The sequence below is a fragment of the Geotrypetes seraphini genome, chromosome 5 (genome assembly GCF_902459505.1).
Source record: "Geotrypetes seraphini chromosome 5, aGeoSer1.1, whole genome shotgun sequence".
In the NCBI taxonomy this organism is placed as follows: Eukaryota; Metazoa; Chordata; class Amphibia; order Gymnophiona; family Dermophiidae; genus Geotrypetes; species Geotrypetes seraphini.
This window is the reverse complement of record NC_047088.1, coordinates 153,939,633-153,959,520: the sequence shown is the minus strand read 5'-3', so window position 1 is coordinate 153,959,520 and position 19,888 is coordinate 153,939,633. Positions and strand designations below refer to the sequence as shown.

General features: G+C 44.9%; 1 protein-coding gene across 2 annotated transcripts in view; it reads right to left on the bottom strand.

Annotated features, from left to right (window-relative positions):
• VPS8 (VPS8 subunit of CORVET complex) overlaps positions 1–19,888 on the bottom strand; it is a 755,312-nt gene that overhangs the window by 455,962 nt on the left and 279,462 nt on the right. For both annotated transcript variants that reach the window (XM_033944522.1, XM_033944523.1), the window contains one exon: positions 8,781–8,852. In XM_033944522.1, the coding sequence (XP_033800413.1) occupies positions 8,781–8,852 (72 nt within the window). The remainder of the gene's footprint in view (positions 1–8,780; positions 8,853–19,888) is intronic.

Genomic DNA, 19,888 nt, shown 5'->3' with positions numbered 1-19,888 from the left:
TATCTTGAACAGATTAAAAAAAATTATGTGAGGGAAAAATATCCCATTAACCTATAATGAAATAGTTTTAATAGTTTCCAACAGCTCATACAGCATTTTTACTGATCATATGTAAACATTCATTAAATTTAATTTAAAAATGCATATTCTACTTTTTACTACTAGAAAGTAATATAAGGCAGAATAGCAAAAGAAATAACAAAAAACAGCTCACAAAAGCATAAAATATAATTAAATTATAAACAATCATATAGTGTAATTATCTAAATAAAAAAAGTCAGTAAGAACGTCCAACTTACATCGGACTCGTACTTACGAACTGGGGTACTACTTCTCTCTTCATGTGCTAACACAAACCACTTCCTCCCATCCTTCCCCAATGCGTCCCTCTTCCTCCCTTCCATGTCCCAACATGCCCCTCCTCCTCCTCCTCACTTGCCTGCCTCCCATGGATGTTACCTTCTCTGGCCAACTTCCCACCGTATTTCTCTTCTCAAAGCTGTGGCTGCGGGTCCTGCACATGGCCCACAGCTGACCTGGAAGGGTGACCCTCTGGGAAGGCTTCCGAGTCAGCTGCGGGCCATGTGCAGGACCTGTGCCATGGCTTTGAAAAATACGGCAGGAAAGAGGGAGCCAGCCAGAGGAGGCAACACCTGCGGGAGGCAGGCAATTGAGGAGGAGAACAAGGGGCGAATTGGGACACAGAAGGAAGAAGAGGAGCACTTTGGGACAGAAAGGAAAGGCTTCCAAGTCAGCTGTGGGTTGCGACTTTAAGAAGAGAAGTATGGTGGGGAGGAGGGAACCGGACAGAGGAGGTAACATTCACAATAAGCAGGCAAGTGAGAAGGATGAGGAGTGCATTATGACACGGAAAGAAGGGAGGAAACTTCAGACAAAGGATGGAAGGAGGGAGGGAGGGGAGCATGAACTTGGGATATAGGATGGAAGAATGGAGGGAGGGAAAGAGATGCTGATGTGGGAGAAGAAATAGAAAAGGAAAATTGATGGGCATAGGTGTCTGAGTGAGAAGGAAAGAGAGACAGTGCACATGGGGAAATGAAGAAAGAGGAGAATTGATGGGCATAGGGAGGGAGAGAGAAATACTGGACATGGTGGTGGGAGAGGCTTGAGGTAAAGATGCATGGGGAAAAGAGATGAGAGGGAGAAACGTTGGATGTGATGGGGAGGGAACAGTGGGACAAATGAAGAATGAAAGTAAGTGTAAACCTCCTATCTTTTCTATTTAAATTACAGTACTTTATTTTGAGGACTGTTCTTTAATGTTCTTTAATATTTAATGTATTTATAGACTGAGTACTGTAGAGGATCTGAGTTACTTACAAATTCAGCTTAAGAACGGTTTAAAAAATGGAACCCGTTCTTAATCCGGGAACTGCCTGTAATTATTTTTTTAAAACACAAGCTGGATATAATAAACTAAATCCTACCAAAAGCATGGATCAGTTAACAAAAGGCTTAGAACCATGTCTTTAGCCCTCAGAAGAATGTACTCTATTCCTGTGTGCTCTAGAGTTCACGAGGAATCTGGTTACAAAGACCTGGGCCTCCCATATAAAAGGTTCTGGTACAGGAAGTTAAAAATGAAACATTGAGAGAAGTAGGATAACCAAATGTACAGGCCTATGAAAAACAGAGGATGCAAAAGGACATTCTTAACAACCTTCTGGCTGAGATATTGTGGATCACAATTATAACATAGGCAAAAGGTAAAACAAAATTTAAAGCATATGCAAAACTCTACAAGCAACTAATATAAAGCTATTACAAGAGGAGTAGCATAATCCACCTTGAAATAGAAACTGCAATCTTAGTTTTTGTAATTTGAATTAATTAAAGGCTAATCAGCATTTTTCAGGCAACCCAGTTTAAAATTGAGTTGCAATGGTTCAACAGGCTGAAAACAACAGCTTGCACAACTGTCCAAAAGTCCTGAGGCTAGATAAATGAGCATAATTGACTAATCCAGTGTTTTTCAACCTTTTTTGGGCAAAGGCACACTTGTTTCATGAAAAAAATCACGAGGCACACCACCATTAAAAAATGTTAAAAAATTTAACTCTGTGCCTATATTGACTATATATAAAGTAATTCTCTTGAATAGGAATCAAATAAACACAAAGAAAGTATTTTATAATGCTGCCACCGCCACTGGGGAATAGGCTGCCACTGCCGCCATCGGGAACAGGCCGGCACCGAGTTCTCCCTGCTTCTCTTCCCCGCGGGGCCGACCAACTCTCGCCACCCGTCGTCAATTCTAACGTCGGAGAGGACGTTCTAGGCCAGCCAGGCAGCGATTGGCTGGCCCAGAACGTCCTCTCCGACGTCAGAATTGACGCTAGTGGCGAGAGTTGGCCGGCCCCACAGGGAAAAGCAGGGAGAACTTGGCGCCGGCCTGTTCCCGATGGCGGCGGTGGCACTCAAGTGGCTAAAGAGCTGCAGTTTGCCGGCCTAGGGACAACACTGGAGGGTGGCCAGCTGTGCACCCCCTTGGGACGTAAACCCGGGGTGGGGCAGACCGCCCCCTCCCCACCCTGGTATACCACTATCTGTACCTCACTCCCTCCCTATGACCAAAAATTCTCCTTTCTTCTATTCCCCATGTACACAACCATCTCTTTCCCTCCCTTCCTCTCTCCAAAGTCCATGCCTTCTGTGTCCAAACACTCATTCCCTCCCCCACCTCAGCATCTCTTTCCCTCCCTTCCTCTCTCCACAAGTCCATTTCTTCTGTGTCCAAAACGCATTCCCTCCCCCACCTCAGCATCTCTTTCCCTCCCTTCCTCTCTCCCAAGTCCATTTCTTCTGTGTCCAAAACGCATTCCCTCCCCCACCTCAGCATCTCTTTCCCTCCCTTCCTCTCTCCCAAGTCCATGCCTTCTGTGTCCAAAAACCCATTCCCTCCCCCCCCTCAGCATCTCTTTCCCTCCCTTCCTCTCTCCCAAGTCCATGCCTTCTGTGTCCAAAAACCCATTCCCTCCCCCACCTCAGCATCTCTTTCCCTCCCTTCCTCTCTCCCAAGTTCATGCCTTCTGTGTCCAAAAACCCATTCCCTCCCCCACCTCAGCATCTCTTTCCCTCCCTTCCTCTCTCCCAAGTTCATGCCTTGTGTCCAAAACGCACTCCCTCCCCCCTTTTGTGTTCCGTGTTTGCCTCCCAGCCCATCTTTGCAACTTTCTCAGCAAAACGAAGCTCAAGCCGCGAGGCTTGTCTTCTGCTTCCTGCCTGCCCTGCCACGCACAAATAGCCGAACGGAAGTATTCTCCGACGTCAGCGCTGACGTCGGAGGGCAGGCTTTGCTTAAGCCCGCCCTCCGACGTCAGCGCTGACATCGGGGAACGCTTGCGATTGGCTATATGTTAGCTGCAGGGCAGGCAGGAACAGAAGACGAGCCTCGCGGCTCGAGATGTATTGAACTCCGCGGGTCCCTCGTCCAGCTCTCTCCTGTCCACGTGGGGCGGACCGCCCCTCTCCCTAGACTGGTGGTACTGCCCTGATGGCGGCCCTGACCGTACGGCACACCAGGCAACATCTCGCGGCACACTAGTGTGCTGCGGAACAGCGGTTGAAAAACACTGGACTAATCTACAACATGTTTTCTCAGAAACAAATGCTATTTAAGGTTCAAAAGATAACGTGATATCAAGGATGATGCTAACAGTCTTCATTTCAATTTGGAGCAAAAACTTGATGTCTCCTTATTATAAAGCAGGGAGTTTTCCAGCATCCTCAAAACACTAACCCATAAAATTTCTTAGTCCATTGGTCAGTAGAGAAACTTCCTGCAAACACTTGTTAAACAAATTCAAAGATGATGCACAGTCTTTTCCCCAAGGCACTAAATGCTGAGCATCATCTGCATAAACTTTAAACGCAAGCATTCTAGTTACGGAAGCTAAAGGTTGCAGGTAGACATTACAAAGGACAGTGGAAAAGTATGAACCCTGAGTTATTCCTGAAGCGAACTGAAAAAAGTAAGCATGATCAGATATGCATCTGATCTCAAAGAAAATGAGACAAACCAGGCAATGGATAAGGTGACCATACGTCCTGTTTTGAACGGGACCATCCCTTTTTCAGATCCCCTGTCCCATTGTCCCCATGCACAGCTTCGGGACACCAAAATGTCCCATTTTCAGAGACAGCATCCCAAAGCTGTGTGTGGGGACAACAGGACGGGCTCCCTGATTCCCCGCCCGCCGATGCAACCCAACCACAGGGGGGGAGGCTCCAGACTCGTTCTGCACATTCAGTTTTCTCCTGCGGCAGAGCTACAGAGACAGAAATGTCAACCCAGCTGGCCGTCCGCTGCCACTCCTGCTTGAGGGGGGAGGGTCAGTCAGAAAAGCCTGCATGTTCTCCCAGTTTCCCCGCTCTTACCTTAAGCTAAAACAGCAGCCTGCAGGATCGCCGGTGATGTAGTGATCCTTGCAGCTGCCCGTCGTCCTCAGCAGCACATTCTCTCTGCTACAGTCCCGCCCCCTCCTCTGACGTCAGGGGCAGGATCGCGGCAGAGGGAACGTGCCACTGAGGATGACGGCAGCTGCAGGGATCACTATAGCACCAGTAATCCTGCAGGCTGCCGTATTAGCTTAAGGTAAAAGCAGGGAAGCTGGAAGAACATGCAGGATGGCGAGGGGAGCAGGCCTTTGTGGCGGGGTGGCAGGCCTTTGTGGGGAGGGGGCAGTATAACACTTTTGCTGTACTCATATGTTGAAGATTGAGAGATGCCTGCCAGGCCTGTGCAGAGGGAGGAGGAATAAGGAGTAAGAGAGGGGAGGGGAGCTGCCAGATCTGGGGTGAAGTGAAGGGGAGAGAGAGACCAAACTAAAAAAGAGGGAGAGGAAAGCAGAGGAGAGGTGCTGGACTAATGGAGAGAGGGAGAGAGAAATGCAAGACCACAGGGGGAAGGGTACAAAAGGGACAGATACTGCTCCAAAGTAGATGGGCAGGGTTCAGGATGGCAGGAGAGATAGTAGGAGAAAGCCTATACCTAGGGAAGGGGATACAGGAGATAAGGAAGAGAGAAGGAAGAAGCTAGATATGGGGAGAGACATGAAACAGAGAAAAGATGCTGGGCATGGAGGGACAGGGACACAGAAGAGAGATGCTGGATATGATAGATAAGGGATTCAAAGGGAGGATGGATGGAGGACAGGGGAAGCTGGGGAAACATACAGGCCTTTGGGGGGGGAGCCCTGATGTAGAAGTACATGGAGGGAGGGAAGGGGGGTTCAAAGAAAAGTGCATATACTGGACTGGGGGGAGGGAGGGGGAAGAAATAATGGGTCTTAAAAACAGAGGAGAGAGAGAGATGGACAATGGGATTTAGGAAGGGAAGGAACAGAAAGGGAGAGAAGTTGGACACAAGGAATGGTGTGGAGGGGGGTGGGGATAGAGATACTGGATAGGAGGGTAGTTGGGAAGAGAAAGGGAGAGCTGGTGGACCCTGGGGTGGTGGGTAAGGAGGGAGAGATGTTGGATGAAAGTATAGTTGAGAAAAGGAGAGATGGTGGATCTGGGGATGGTGGGGTCCATCGCTGCAGCTGCGGGGGGATGGAGATGAAAAAAAGGAAAGATACCAGACCTCCGGGGAGGGAAAGGAAACAGAAGGGGTGGATAGAGATGGAATATGGATGGTTAGCACCAAGAAAGAAGGAAATCCTGGCAAACGAATTATCAGAAGACAACCAGAGCCTGGAACCAACATGATTTGAAAAATGACCAGACAACAAAAGGTAGAAAAAATAATTTTATTTTTTGTTTTGTGATTACAATATGTCAGATTTGAAATGTGTATCCTTCCAGAGCTGGTGTTAGACTGCGAACATGAGATATGATTTAACAAAGAGAGGAAAAGTATTTTTTGTTTATTTTGTTTACACCACAGGACCAGTGTGGGTAGGAGAGGGCAAAGGGGGTGAAGAGGCTATAAAAGGGGTGAAGAGGCGATAAAATAAACCCACCAGGATGTTTTTTTAAAAAAACCAAAACAAACCACCCAATTGGGCAGGAAAATCGAATCAAAAAATCAATTCAATAGGCTGAATCGAATCGAAATTTTTTTCCTGAATTGGGCAGCACTAGTAGCCAGTCTCTGCTTCCCGCTATCGTCCACTTGATTTGCAGGATGTTTAAACTGCGGATGTGACATCACTGTTAAGGTTGGCAGGCAGGAATGGGCTTTCTCCCTGCTTCCCTGTCTGCTGCCACAACCCAACCACAGGAAAGGCATGTCCAGGCGCCAGCCCAGAAGCCTTCTCCCTGACGTCGGGGAGAAGGCTCCTGGGCTGATGCCTGGACATGCCTTTCCTGCGGTTGTTGCTGCGGCAGCGGCGGGTGAGAAGCAGCAGCGGGTAGCAGCAGGCGGCAGCATCAGCGGACCGGGTAGGGGGAGCAGAAGAATCGGTGGTAGGCCAGGCTTCGGAGGGAGGGAGGCAGACAGGCAGACTGGCTTTGATGCGGCAGGGAGGGAGGTAGACTGGCTGGCTTCGGGGGAGGGGGTGGGAAAAAGGCTGTAAGGCAGTGAGGGGGACATAGGAAGGAGGGAGGAAGGAAGGAAGGAGAGAAAGAGGCAGAGTTCACGTAGGAGAGAAGCTTGTGGGTAACCCACGTGCAGTATTTCAAATCTGTTTGGGCCGATCCATCTAGGAGTGCTGGGCCACGCAGGAGTTCTGGAGCAAGGAGCAAGGTCAGAGCAGTTCAAAGAGTCCAAACGGTACAGGATCCTCACTCAACAGGATAGACAATTCAAAAAAGGAAAAATTTCAATAAAGAACAAACCAACTTGTGTCATTCTTCATGTTTCTTTATTCAAAAATTCTTGCTCCAATGCTATAGTACTGCTGGGTACAAAGGAGCAGTTCAACAAGGGGGACAAATGCTGGAAGGCAGTGAAGGGGAGGGGGCACGAACTCAGGACATAGGAAGGAGGGAGGGAGGGAATAGAAAAGGACAATTGTTGGGCCTGAATAAAGAAAGAAAGAAAGAAAGAAATATTGGATGCACAGTCAGAAGGAAGTGCAACCAGAAACTCATGAAATCACCAGGCAAAGGTAGGAAAAATGATTTTATTTTCAATTTAGTGATCAAAATGTGTCAGTTTTGAGAATTTATATCCGATGTCAATATTTTGAATTATATTTGTCTATTTTTCTATAGTTGTTACTGAGGTGAGATTGCATATTTTAAAGTCATCTGCCTTGGCATCTTTGAAAAATAAAACAAATATAAATGATAATTAACATTTTCTCTGCATACAGTGTGCTTTGTTTTTCTTTTTAATTTTATGGTTACCTTTATGAATTAATAAGATATTGTGTGTATATGAAAAATGAATGGAAGAAATTGGGGGCGGGGATAGGGCGGGATTGGGGCGGGTCTGAAAATTAGTAGATGGCCCCTTTTGAGGAAAAAAAAATGGTCACATTAGTAATGACAGATCTTGTAATGCTCATTGAACCAAATGATTAAGCAAGATACTGATTCTCTATGATCTATCCACATCTGCATGTTATCTAACAGCAGGAGAAAAAGTTCTTCTATGATGACATCAGTATGATCCCGCTTATCTGTAGGCTCAAGCAAATCTGCAACTAAGTACCACATCTTACCACAATCTGGAAAATGAGTGGTAGTTATAGTTACTATTAAGGGGTCTAAGTGGACCTAATCTGAGCCAGTTTTAAATCCTCTGGATAAGACCCTGAGGAAAGGAATAACTTCACCAATGAAGCAGGAATTTTATGTTTATGTTGTACTTGATATACCACATTATCCAACTAGCGGATCAATGCAGTGCAATATTCTATAAAATCATAAAATTATTAAAAGAAAAGAATGTCAATAATAACAGGATAAAAGCAATCAAAAGCACATGGTATGCACAAACACTCTCAAACTGCTGTGATATCAGAATCAGCCAGTCAGACACCACACTCTCCAGTCAAATCTCCAAAAGTTTCGTGAAAAAAAACAGGGCTCCTTTTACTAAGGTGCACTAGCGTTTTTAGCGCACGCTGCATTGTTGTGCACACTAACCCTGCACTATGCGCCAAAAACTAACACCAACTCAATGCTGGCGTTAGCGTCTAGTGCATGCGGCAATTTAGTGCGCATTAAGCGCACGATAAAATCACTAGCACAGCTTAGTAAAAGGAGCCCAAAGTGTCTTAAGTGCTATTCTAAACTTCTGGAAGCATTGTTCAGAGCAAAGGACATTCATAACTTGGGAGCTAAAAAATGTAAAGCTGAATGTCTAGTATTCAGTAATTGTAATATTTGGGCCTAATGGTTCTTGTGTTTGTTGAGTTTGGCAAGATATATTAATATTAAAAGAAAAATCCCCCCCAAAAAAGGGTTAAAAATTTGCTAGGTTGTACTATAAGTTCAAACCATCCCCTTCAAACTTATAAATCACATTTTACAGAAACAGAGATTATAAAATTAGACAAGGACCATTAGATCAACTATTACATTCTGGATGCAATAACATAATCCTCACTTCATCTCTGGTTTTCATTCCACATCTTCAGGACCAGAGATTTCTGTGCCTATCCCAAGAGTTCTTGATTTTGGCTATTCATTCATTATTGACTTTACCGACTCCTCTGGTAAACTGTTCTATCCACCTACAACTCTTTCAGTAGAGTAGTTTGGTATCATCATGAAAATTTGTCATGACCATAAGAAAATGACAACTCTCATGATGAAAACAAGAAACTGATGATAGAAATACATATACAATTTCTGTCTATTCTCACCTTTAATAAAATGTCAACCATTCTCTGTTGATATTCCACAGCTTGTTTGTCATTTTCAAAGTCTTCAAAAGTCTGTGGGTGTAAGAAATAACATGTTTCCATCAACTGAGAGGAAGCTGTTTTGTATTATGTTAAAAAAGCTAAATAATATTCTCAAAATATTTTTTAAAAATTAGAAAAAGAAATAAAGGGATTTAAAGGGTCAGCCCTTGACGCAACGATGAGCACTTCTGCTGATAATAAACAGATAACAAATGGTTATGCATAATTGGTGCTTTCCACATATAAAGCATGGTTTACTGGCAGAAATAATCACTATGAACAAAAACAAAGGAAACTGCAGACAAGCATACAAGATGCAGGCTATGTTTATTATATCAATTGTTAATTGCAGTTAATGTTAGGGACCTCTGATGAAAGTGTGTTAACCGAAACACGGACCATGTCAGGTCCCTTGATTTGTAAAAAGGTGGTAACATTAACCCAATTAACAATTGATATAATAAACATAGCCTGCATCTTGTACACTTGTCTACAGTTTCCTTTGCTTTTGTTTGTGCTGTCTCTTCCTCACTGCAGATTGCATTGGATTTTCTTTTTGGTTTTTCGTTCTAGAAATAATCACTATAACATTTTGTAAGAAGCACACATTTTAAAATGTAAGCACACAGAAAAGCAATCCTGGGAGTACAGTTGTCCAGAGAGTTGTGATACATGTGTACTAATGCTAGATATACTTTGGGGCATCTATTTTACAAAGGCACATACTCGTGTCCATGTCGCAGTCATAAAATAACCACTGAACAATACCTCCAAAGGAATGAAAATAATTATCAAAATACCAATAAGAAGCAGAATCCCATAAACAATGTATAGCGGCATATTAAAAATTAAGTATAATATAAAGGACTCTCAGAACAACAAGCTATACTGCTGTATAATCCACTGCTAGACATTAGTTCTTAGTTATAATCATCACTCCCAAATTTATAAATGTCATATCTTAATTGCACATTGTTTAATTATTCTTAAGCAATTAAAATTAAAACTGATATTTATCACTGTGCCATGGTAGCAAGACATTGTGTCTCATCCTGACTTTGTACCTTATGCAGTATCTGTTGCACAAGTAGTCTGGTCTTTTAGAAAATTGGTTTCCATGGGAATAATTTTAAAAGTAATTTGCACACATCAAAAAGATGTTTATGCAAAGAATTAACTTCTTTTTAAACTGCCTGAACTACATATAACCTATATGAAAATATATGCCTGACCTGACTATATAGAGGTGTTTCCAGGGCAACAGTTGGGGAAGGTTTAGTGCTTACATAAATACTTTACAAAACCCACACACATGCATTTAAACATACTAAAATAGTAGATGACAGCAAATAACGACCTGCAAAGTCTATCCTGTCTACCTAACAAGAGAGACTCATAGCATATGCATACTTGATCTATTCTTGCCATTTTCAGGGCACAGACCATAGAAGTCTGGCCAGCACTAGCTTTAATTCCCAACTCTGGAGTTGTTGACAAAGATAAAATAAGCTGAAAAATTTATACATATTTTACCTCCTCTTCTACAAAACTGCACTAGAGGTTTTTAGCACAGAGAGCTACGTTGAATGGCCCACGCTGCTCCCAACACTCATTGAGTTCCTATGAGCATCGGAAGCAGTGCGGCTCTCTGCGCTAGAAACTGCTAGTGCAGTTTAGTAGAAGAGGTGATAAGGGGGGATTCATGAAGTGGCATTAGGTCCTCAACGTATGCTATTTGACCCATAATGCAACCTAAACAGCTCTAATGTCATTTGACTAAACGCACCACGGCAATATTTAAGTCACCGTGGCTTAGGGAATAATGTGATGCAAAATATGCAGATTTATGTTTTGCATCTCATTAATGTGCAAATACACTAATGCAACTTGCAGTGATACATCACAAACTGCATTAGGGCCCAAAAACCAAGATAAAATATCCTGGTTTTTACTGGGATTATTTTACTGTCTGGGAGCATCGAGCCACAAAGCCGTAGCCTGATGCTCCTGGGCTACCAAAGCAGGGTCCTCCCAGGTATCCAAGCCCCTTGACTTAACTCCTCCCCTTGCCACAAGGCCTGCCCATCCCCATAAGAACAAGCACTCTCCTCCACACCCCAAAGGGCTACCTTATCTCATTGTTGGTCCAGCAGGATCTGGTGGGGGGATCCACAGCCAGAAGCAATGCCCAGTTGCTCCTGGCCAGTCCTGCAGCACATTCAATATGGCATGCCTACCGCTATGAGCACCCTTTTGACTACGGGCAAGGACTGACCCCCTGACCTCCAGAAATGGATGCAATGATCATGGATATAATGATCAGAAAGCAGTCAGATGGAAGTTAGGGACACATCGTATATTGGAAACCCACCCATACCAACTGTTATCTATATGTAGAGTTCCATCACCACCCATCCACAAAAAGAGGAGTTCTACACACACTCGTGAACATAGCACTAAGAGTCTGCGACCAGGCAGCCTTCAGAAAAAAAAGTTTGTTGGACCCTCCAGGACACATTTCTTGCTAATGGCTACAGCAGAAAGGCTACCTCTCTAGCCCTAAAACTTATGGACAGCCCAACCCAGAAAATCAGCAATGGCCAACAACCATTAGAAGACAATGCTGTGACAGAACAAAAAATAGTAGTGCTTCCCAATGTCCAAGGAGTAACAGATCGCATAGGAAATTATTAAAGAAAAATAACGTCAAAACAGCCTACAGTGCACCACAGAAACTTACATCTACACTCACACATGTGAAAGACCGATTACCTCTGCTCCAATCCCCTCGGGTATACAAAATCTCATGCAGCTGCAGCCAGTCTTACATTGGCAAAACTGGACACACTATAGAAGAAAGGCTGAAAGAGCAAAAGGGATAACACAAGCTATGCAACACAAAAAAATCTGCTGTAGCCCTCCATGGCAGGGAAACTGGTCATATGATTAGATTTCAGACCACAAAAGTCCTGAAGAAAGAAGACCGCTGGTGGCCAAGAAGAATCAAAGAGGCAATAGAGATAGCAAGATACCCCAATAACGTCAATGGAGATAAAGGGCTCTCCATAATCAAAGCATGACAATCGCTCATTCAAAAGAAATTCAGCGCAAAAAGGACTGGGGCCGAGGACAAATGCTGTCTCCCTCCATCTAAAAGTTTTCATCCTATTTTTTAATGTGACCACAGACTTCCACCAGAATTTAAAATAGAGACCAATGGACATTCCCGTCCAAATTCAAATTTGTACTACCAATGAACTTTCCCACCCAAATTCAAAGCTGAATTCCCCAGGGTTCTCCCCTTTTCCCCATTATTTTTAACTCATACATGGGAGACTTAAGTTTATTGCTCCAAGAAAAATGTGTTGGCTATTTTTTCTATGCTGATACTGTACTAATCTTTCCTATACTATCTGACGTGTCTTCAGCTAAAGTTTTGATGAATGATGTGTTTATGGAAGTTTTCAATTGGATGTCCCAAAATTCTCTAACGTTAAATTTGAATAAGACAAATGCAATATGGTTAAAACCACCACATTTAGGGCTCCTTTTACGAAGGTGCGTTACAAAGGTGCGTTAGCCCATCCCCACTAAGCCTAAGGCCTAATTGGTCCAGGCTTCTAGAACCTGGGCCAATCAGGCCTTAGGCTTAGCGGGGATGGGCCTTGAAGGGGCGGATCCGCCTCATTTCGATGAGGCGGGCCTGCCGGCTGGATGGCAGCAACACCCGTCTGTCCAGCCAACAATTAGAGGTTAGTTGGGGGGAGGTTAGGGGGGCAATCAGGGGGTGTTAGAGTGGGGGGAAGTCCTGAGGGGGCGGCCTTCAAGCAGGAGGGGTTGGGCACCCTCCTGCCGGTGATCGGGAATGTTGGTGGGGTGGCGTTCCATCAGAAAGGTTGGCCACCCTCCTGCCGGTGATCAGGAATGTTGCGGGGGGCGGTGTTCCGGCAGGAGGGGTTGGGCACCCTCCTGCCTGAGATCGGACAGGGGGTCGCTATACTTATCGCGGCAGGGAGATCCCTTGCTGCAATAAGTGTAGCGGCCACGTCTACTCAATAACCCGATTCTTTAACTGGCGTCTGTAACATGGACGCCAGTTACAGAATTGGGGTTAGTGTAGGCTCGATTCTGTATAGGCGCCCCTCCCGGTCGTTCTATACATAATCCGGGCCTTAGTGTGATATTGGGGAAAAGGAAATCAAGTCAACACTGCAGAAGAGGTAAAACTTCAAAATACAAATGCTAAGTTCAAAACTGAAATTAAACTCTTGAGGGTTTAGTTCGACGAAGGCTTAACTTTAGAAGTTCGGGTTAATAACATGATCAAAAAATTATGGTATAAATTTAAATGGTTACGTAGAATAAAGTATTTTTTAGAGACAAGTTTTCTGCAGGTTATAGTTCAGTCCTTAATATTTACCTCATTGTATTATACTCTATCAGCCTCTTTCACAAAGCCACGCTAGCGGCTGCGCTGCGCTAACGGCCCCGAAGCCCATAGAGATTTAAAGGACTTCGGGACTGTTGCTGCGCGGCAGGCGCCAGCAGAGCTTTGTAAAAGAGGCCGTATGTCTGCTAGGTCTTCCTGCCAAACAGATGAAATGATTGCGGATTTTACAAAATGTTGCTGCTAAAATGATATAGGGGAGAAATAGATTCAATGAGAACTGCATTGGTTGACAACTGAGGCAAGAATTGAATTTAAAAGCTTGCTTTTTATGTTTAAAATTTTAGATAATCTAATCTAAACCTTAAGTTTATATACCGCATCATCTCCATGAGTATGGAGCTCGACACGGTTTACAAGAACTTAAATAGTAGGTAGAGAAGAAGAAAAGGATTACATGAACTTATGTGTAGAAGGGAGGAGAGAAAGGGGGGGGAAGATAGAGTTACAATTTGATGAAAAGCCAGGTTTTCAGTTGTTTGCGGAATAATTGAAGGGAGTCCAGGTTCCGCAACGGGATGGTGAGGTCGTTCCAAAGACCTGTGATTTTGGAGAGAAGGGATTTTCCCAGTTTGCCTGCGTAGTGGATGCCGCGTAGAGAGGGGAAGGCTAGTTTATACCTTTGGGCAGTTCTGGAGGAGGTCCAGGTTATTTATGGATTTGATAACAGTATATCACTTAACTAGGTATTTACTCTCTTCCCGAGAATTGTTATTGGTAATATCGAGCTCTATTTTTATGGAGAGGATGCGGTATATAAACTTAAGGTTTAGTTTAGTTTAGTAAAGATTGTAGATTCCCTCCTCTAGGAAGAGAACACTCTTGGGAAGAGCTGCGGAGTTTTAGAATTCTCTGCCCAGTGAAATAAGAAACTTGTCCATTATTGGGCTCTTTAGGAAAGCAAAAAAAACCAACATGGTTATTTCAGAAATATTATTAAATAGGGTAGATATTATGATTATATTTTAAGATATATTTAATGTTTGCAAATTTTTTTATATTGTAATATCCTTTAATGTAACCCGCTTGGAATTTTGTGGTTAAGCAAGATATAAATATGGGAATTAAATTAAATCCATGGTATTCCTTCCACCAGGTGGTAGTTTTCAGTTTTGGTGAGATATAAGATAGTGGTCTTGGGGACCGTAGTTATAGTAAAGACACCTAAGCAAAGCAGCTCCTTTATCTAACATGCATGTATTTGCTTTTACATATTTGCTGAGATTGCCACAATTTAAAAGCATATATGGTACCGTCACAGATGGCTTTAGTGTTGCAGTTTATAAGCTGGCTCTGTGCTATAAATGGCTACAGTTTACATATTTAAAAAAAATTGAGAAAATCAATCAACCTTCTTTACTGTGTGATGAGTCAAGGCACAGCTCTTTCTTTTCCCATTTAGAATATGCAAATTTATTAAGCAATGTTGCATATCCATAGCCAAGAAGGATGATGAACACTCTAGCCTTGATTTTTCCAATTAATCACCACCATCTGCTTAATAACACAGGTTATTTGGCAAGCTTTAAACACCCTTTATTATAATCAAGGAGAGTTAATAGGTATTTGAGATAACTTTTTTTTTTTTTTAACAGATAGAGTACTAGGAACTATTAGCATGTACAGTATGAGTACTCAGCTGATCATGAACATCTCTAGTACTTAGAACTCATATTTTGGTCCATGGGAGTCAAGCTACTCTTTGAATTATCAGATCTATAACTCATAATTTAAAAAATCAGCTTCAGAGCAGTACATCTTTAAAGTTAATGGGGCAATTGGCACATTCAGACTGCCCAAGCATCGCCTTCTATGGTCTTCTACCACTTTAGGTAGCCATAGATATTAAGTCCAATATATAAACCATTTTCCAGCTACCATCCTTTCCCCCTCAATGTGTATTACTGCTCATTAAATCTGCCTCAAATATGTTTACATTCTATTCTAGTGGTTGCTGCCTCCACCTCCATTGGGAGGTTCTTCCAGGAATTCTTTTCTTCCTACCTGTTATTATAATTTCAGTGCTTAATCCAGCACTCTTCCCATGTTTTACAACCTGGATGTCTATAAAATACATGCACAAGTGCCAATCCTAACCCTGTTACATCACATTAAAGCTGGTGCTTTGACTTCTTTGTACCTGCTTTTTATGCATGTATTCATCAGACAATTATATGCCAACTTGTGTGTGTAGAACACAGTTTTACATGTTAAACTGATATCCTAAGAACTCCATAAATCTGTCCTGGTATAGTAGACTGGCAAGAAGGACGTAATTACTCAAGAAAGCCCACCTTGAATTCTGTTTGAAGTATGAAAAGGAGCACTCAATAAACAATACAGTCATGTGGCAAAATATTTTGTGGTCTGACAGAACAAAAACAAAATATTTTGGCTTGAATGCAAAGTGTTACATTTAGAACAAACCCAAAATAGCACATCAGTTAGAAATCACCATGTCCACTGTGATGCATGATGGTGGCAGCATCATATTATGGAGAATGTTTCTCATCAAGAGAGAATAGGGCATTTGTCAACCTAGAAGGAATGACAAATAGAGTGACATACAGAAAAGTCCTTGAGGAAAACTCACTGCTTTCTGCAAGGAGACAAACTGGGATAGAAATTTACTTTTCAGCATGACAACCTGGATCACACAGCTTAAGATACAATGGAGTTACTAAAGAACAAAAAGTAAATGACTTAAAATGGCTCAGTCAGATCCCCAAAGCCAAAGCAGCAGAAAAAGAATTAGTGGAAGCTCTTCAATAACCATGCTTCAATTACTTTATTTAAATAAAACCGTCCAAATCAGGTGGTAAATCATACAGGATCCAGTTTAATCAATGGCCTGATATGTTTTGGTGCTATCACCTCTGTAAAAAGCAGATAGGTAATTATTACCGTATTTTCACGCAAATAACGCGCACCCATATAAAACGCGCACACGGGTATAGCGCGCAGAAATCACGCTGATATGTACAAAAACTTTGGTATACCGCGCTCACGGGTATACCGCGCATGCTGCCCGACGCTCCTTTCGCCCGCCCTGACTTTCCGTGCGCTGTCCCGACTCTCCGTTCACCCCCCCTGACTTCCGTGCACTGTCCCCCCTTGAAGGTCTGTCCCCATCCTGAAAGCCTGATGCCCCCCCCCCGACGTCCGATACATCCCTCCCCCCGAAGGACCGCCGATTCCCCAACAATATCGGGCCAGGAGGGAGCCCAAATCCTCCTGGCCACGGCGACCCCCTAACCCCACCCCGCACTACATTACGGGCAGGAGGGATCCCAGGCCCTCCTGCCCTCGACGCAAACCCCCCTCCCCCCAACGACCGCCCCCCCAGCCGACCCGCGACCACCCTGGCGACCCCCACGACCCCCCCACCCCCCTTCCCCGTACCTTTGGTAGTTGGGCCAGAAGGGAGCCCAAACCCTCCTGGCCACGGCGACCCCCTAACCCCACCCCGCACTACATTACGGGCAGGAGGGATCCCAGGCCCTCCTGCCCTCGACGCAAACCCCCCCCCCCCCCAACGTCTGCCCCCCCCCAAGAACCTCCGACCGCCCCCCCAGCCGACCCGCGACCCCCCTGGCGACCCCCACGACCCCCCCCACCCCCCTTCCCCGTACCTTTGGTAGTTGGCCGGACAGACGGGAGCCAAACCCGCCTGTCCGGCAGGCAGCCAACGAAGGAATGAGGCCGGATTGGCCCATCCATCCTAAAGCTCCGCCTACTGGTGGGGCCTAAGGCGCGTGGGCCAATCAGAATAGGCCCTGGAGCCTTAGGTCCCACCTGGGGGCGCGGCCTGAGGCACATGGTCGGGTTGGGCCCATGTGCCTCAGGCCGCGCCCCCAGGTGGGACCTAAGGCTCCAGGGCCTATTCTGATTGGCCCACGCGCCTTAGGCCCCACCAGTAGGCGGAGCTTTAGGATGGATGGGCCAATCCGGCCTCATTCCTTCGTTGGCTGCCTGCCGGACAGGCGGGTTTGGCTCCCGTCTGTCCGGCCAACTACCAAAGGTACGGGGAAGGGGGGTGGGGGGGTCGTGGGGGTCGCCAGGGGGATCGCGGGTCGGCTGGGGGGCGGTCGGAGGTTCTTGGGGGGGGACGGTCGTTGGGGGGGAGGGGGGTTTGCGTCGAGGGCAGGAGGGCCTGGGATCCCTCCTGCCCGTAATGTAGTGCGGGGTGGGGTTAGGGGGTCGCCGTGGCCAGGAGGGTTTGGGCTCCCTTCTGGCCCGATATTGTCGGGAAGTCGGCGGTCCTTCGGGTGGGGGTGCGAGTGGTCCTGCCGGGGGGGGGATGTATCGGACGTCGGGGAGTCGGCCGGGCAAGAGGGCTTGGGCTCCCTCTTGCTCCGATCGTGGATGCGGGTGCGGGTGGGAGCGCGTGCGAGCGGTCGTTCGGGGTGGGGGTGCGAGTGGTCCTGCCGGGGGGGGGGGATGTATCGGACGTCGGGGAGTCGGCCGGGCAAGAGGGCTTGGGCTCCCTCTTGCTCCGATCGTGGATGCGGGTGCGGGTGGGAGCGCGTGCGAGCGGTCGTTCGGGGTGGGGGTGCGAGTGGTCCTGCCGGGGGGGGGATGTATCGGACGTCGGGGAGTCGGCCGGGCAAGAGGGCTTGGGCTCCCTCTTGCTCCGATCGTGGATGCGGGTGCGGGTGGGAGCGCGTGCGAGTGGTCGTTCGGGGTGGGGGTGCGAGTGGTCCTGCTGGGGGGGTGAATCGGGCGTCGGGCGGGGTGGGAACTATGTTTTAAAACTTTTGTATACCGCGCTCACGCATATAACGCGCGAGGGGTATGCGCGGTAGGTAAAAACGCGTATAACGCGCGCGTTATATGAGTGAAAATACGGTAAATTCTCGACATTTGGTCACACACCACGTACATAGAGAAGACATGAAAGCAAACCAATAACAAGAAACAAAACACAACCACAAAAAAGAACCCCAAAGAGGGAAAAATAATAAAATGAAAAACCACCAACAAAAAATGCTCTCCCAGGAAAACATGGAAAAAGGGAGAAAAAAAATATATGAGAAATTCAGCAGTACAAGTCTGTCTGAATTCAGTGCTGTTCCCTTTTCATTCCTGTGTCAGTGTTTCTACTGCTGGCTCTCTTTAGTCTAAGCTAGTCAATAGAAAGAAGCTGTTTTCTTTATTCAGCAGCAATTAGCCCTGAGGCTCACCATACCTTTCATTGAGCTCATTGGCATTTCTTGCCCCTGTCAGGAATATACCAGCTATGCACCTATGGAACGGTGTAGAACAGTTGAGAAGTCTCTGGAAACAGTTGGAAGGATAGGGATGCTCTGTGTTAAGCAGGGGGAAGAATCCAGTACCTCCCACCCCCAATTATATATGCCTCAGGCTTCCTAAATTGTCTTATGGTTTATTATTTATAACCCAGCTTATTCCAAGGCAGAGAGCAAAAGAAACATACATAACACCAAATATAGCATATACATATAAACAAACAGATTCCAGAAAACCCATGGTAGCAAATCTATCAAAAGTTCATCAATAGGTCTCATCTCCTGCTTCTGATTAGTAGTCCACGGGGAAATCCCTTTTTGCAATGCCTGAAGCATCAACCTGAATGAAGAATCATTCTGCTATATCCTCAAGGCTTAAACTGTTTGATATATCTTCATGGCTTAAACTGTTTGATATAAGTAGCACTTTTGCTTCATAATATAATTTGCACTATATTATTTATATCACACATAGTGTAGCCTATGATGGTGTGAGGTGTGGCTTGCAATAAAGCCTGCCAAATATGTACAAGCCTGGAACTTCGGCATATGCTGTCGTTCTGATATCTTTCACGGTCACACTGAGGATACACTTTCACATTTATTTATTAATTTAAAATATTTTCGATTTGTCTAAACTAATTCTACAGGGTCATATAAATTCGTTAACACTAAAGAGGCATTGCTTTACTTCCTCAGTGATTTTTCTCTTCTATTCAGTTTAGAATAGATCTTGGATAACTTTTACACCTAGCCTCTTTACTTCTCGAACCACAACTTTTTCACTTGATCATCTCCCTCACGCCAGGAAAATATTGCTGAAAATAATACAATGAAGGCTACACTCATACGTTGAGCATGAACTACTCAAAGTTCAGGCTGATTTTAGAAAAGGTCTTGGAACAAGAGACATTATTGCCAATGTTAGATGGATATTGGAGAAGAGCAAAGGATACCAAAAGTTCCTTTACTATTGCTTCATCGACTACAGCAAAGCTTTTGACTGTGTGGATCATGATAAACCATGGAGAACTCTAGCACAAATGGGAATACCCAAACACATAACTCAACTGATAAAAAGCCTTTACGAAAATTAAGATGCTGCAGTGAGAATAGAATAAAGCAACACTGATTGGTTTCCAATAAAATGTGCCTTAGGCAAGGATGTATCTTGTCACCTTATCTGTTCAACCTTTACGGCGAAGCCATCTTCAGAAAAGTCTACCAGGCAAATTATGTTATCCATCCAATATCAATTAGCAAAATGCTGAAACCAACTACCACTTACCCTACAATCTTGTGACCACTATCTCAGGCTCACAAAACTTTTAAAAGTATTTCTGTACCAAGACAGGGAGCCAGCCCTGAAG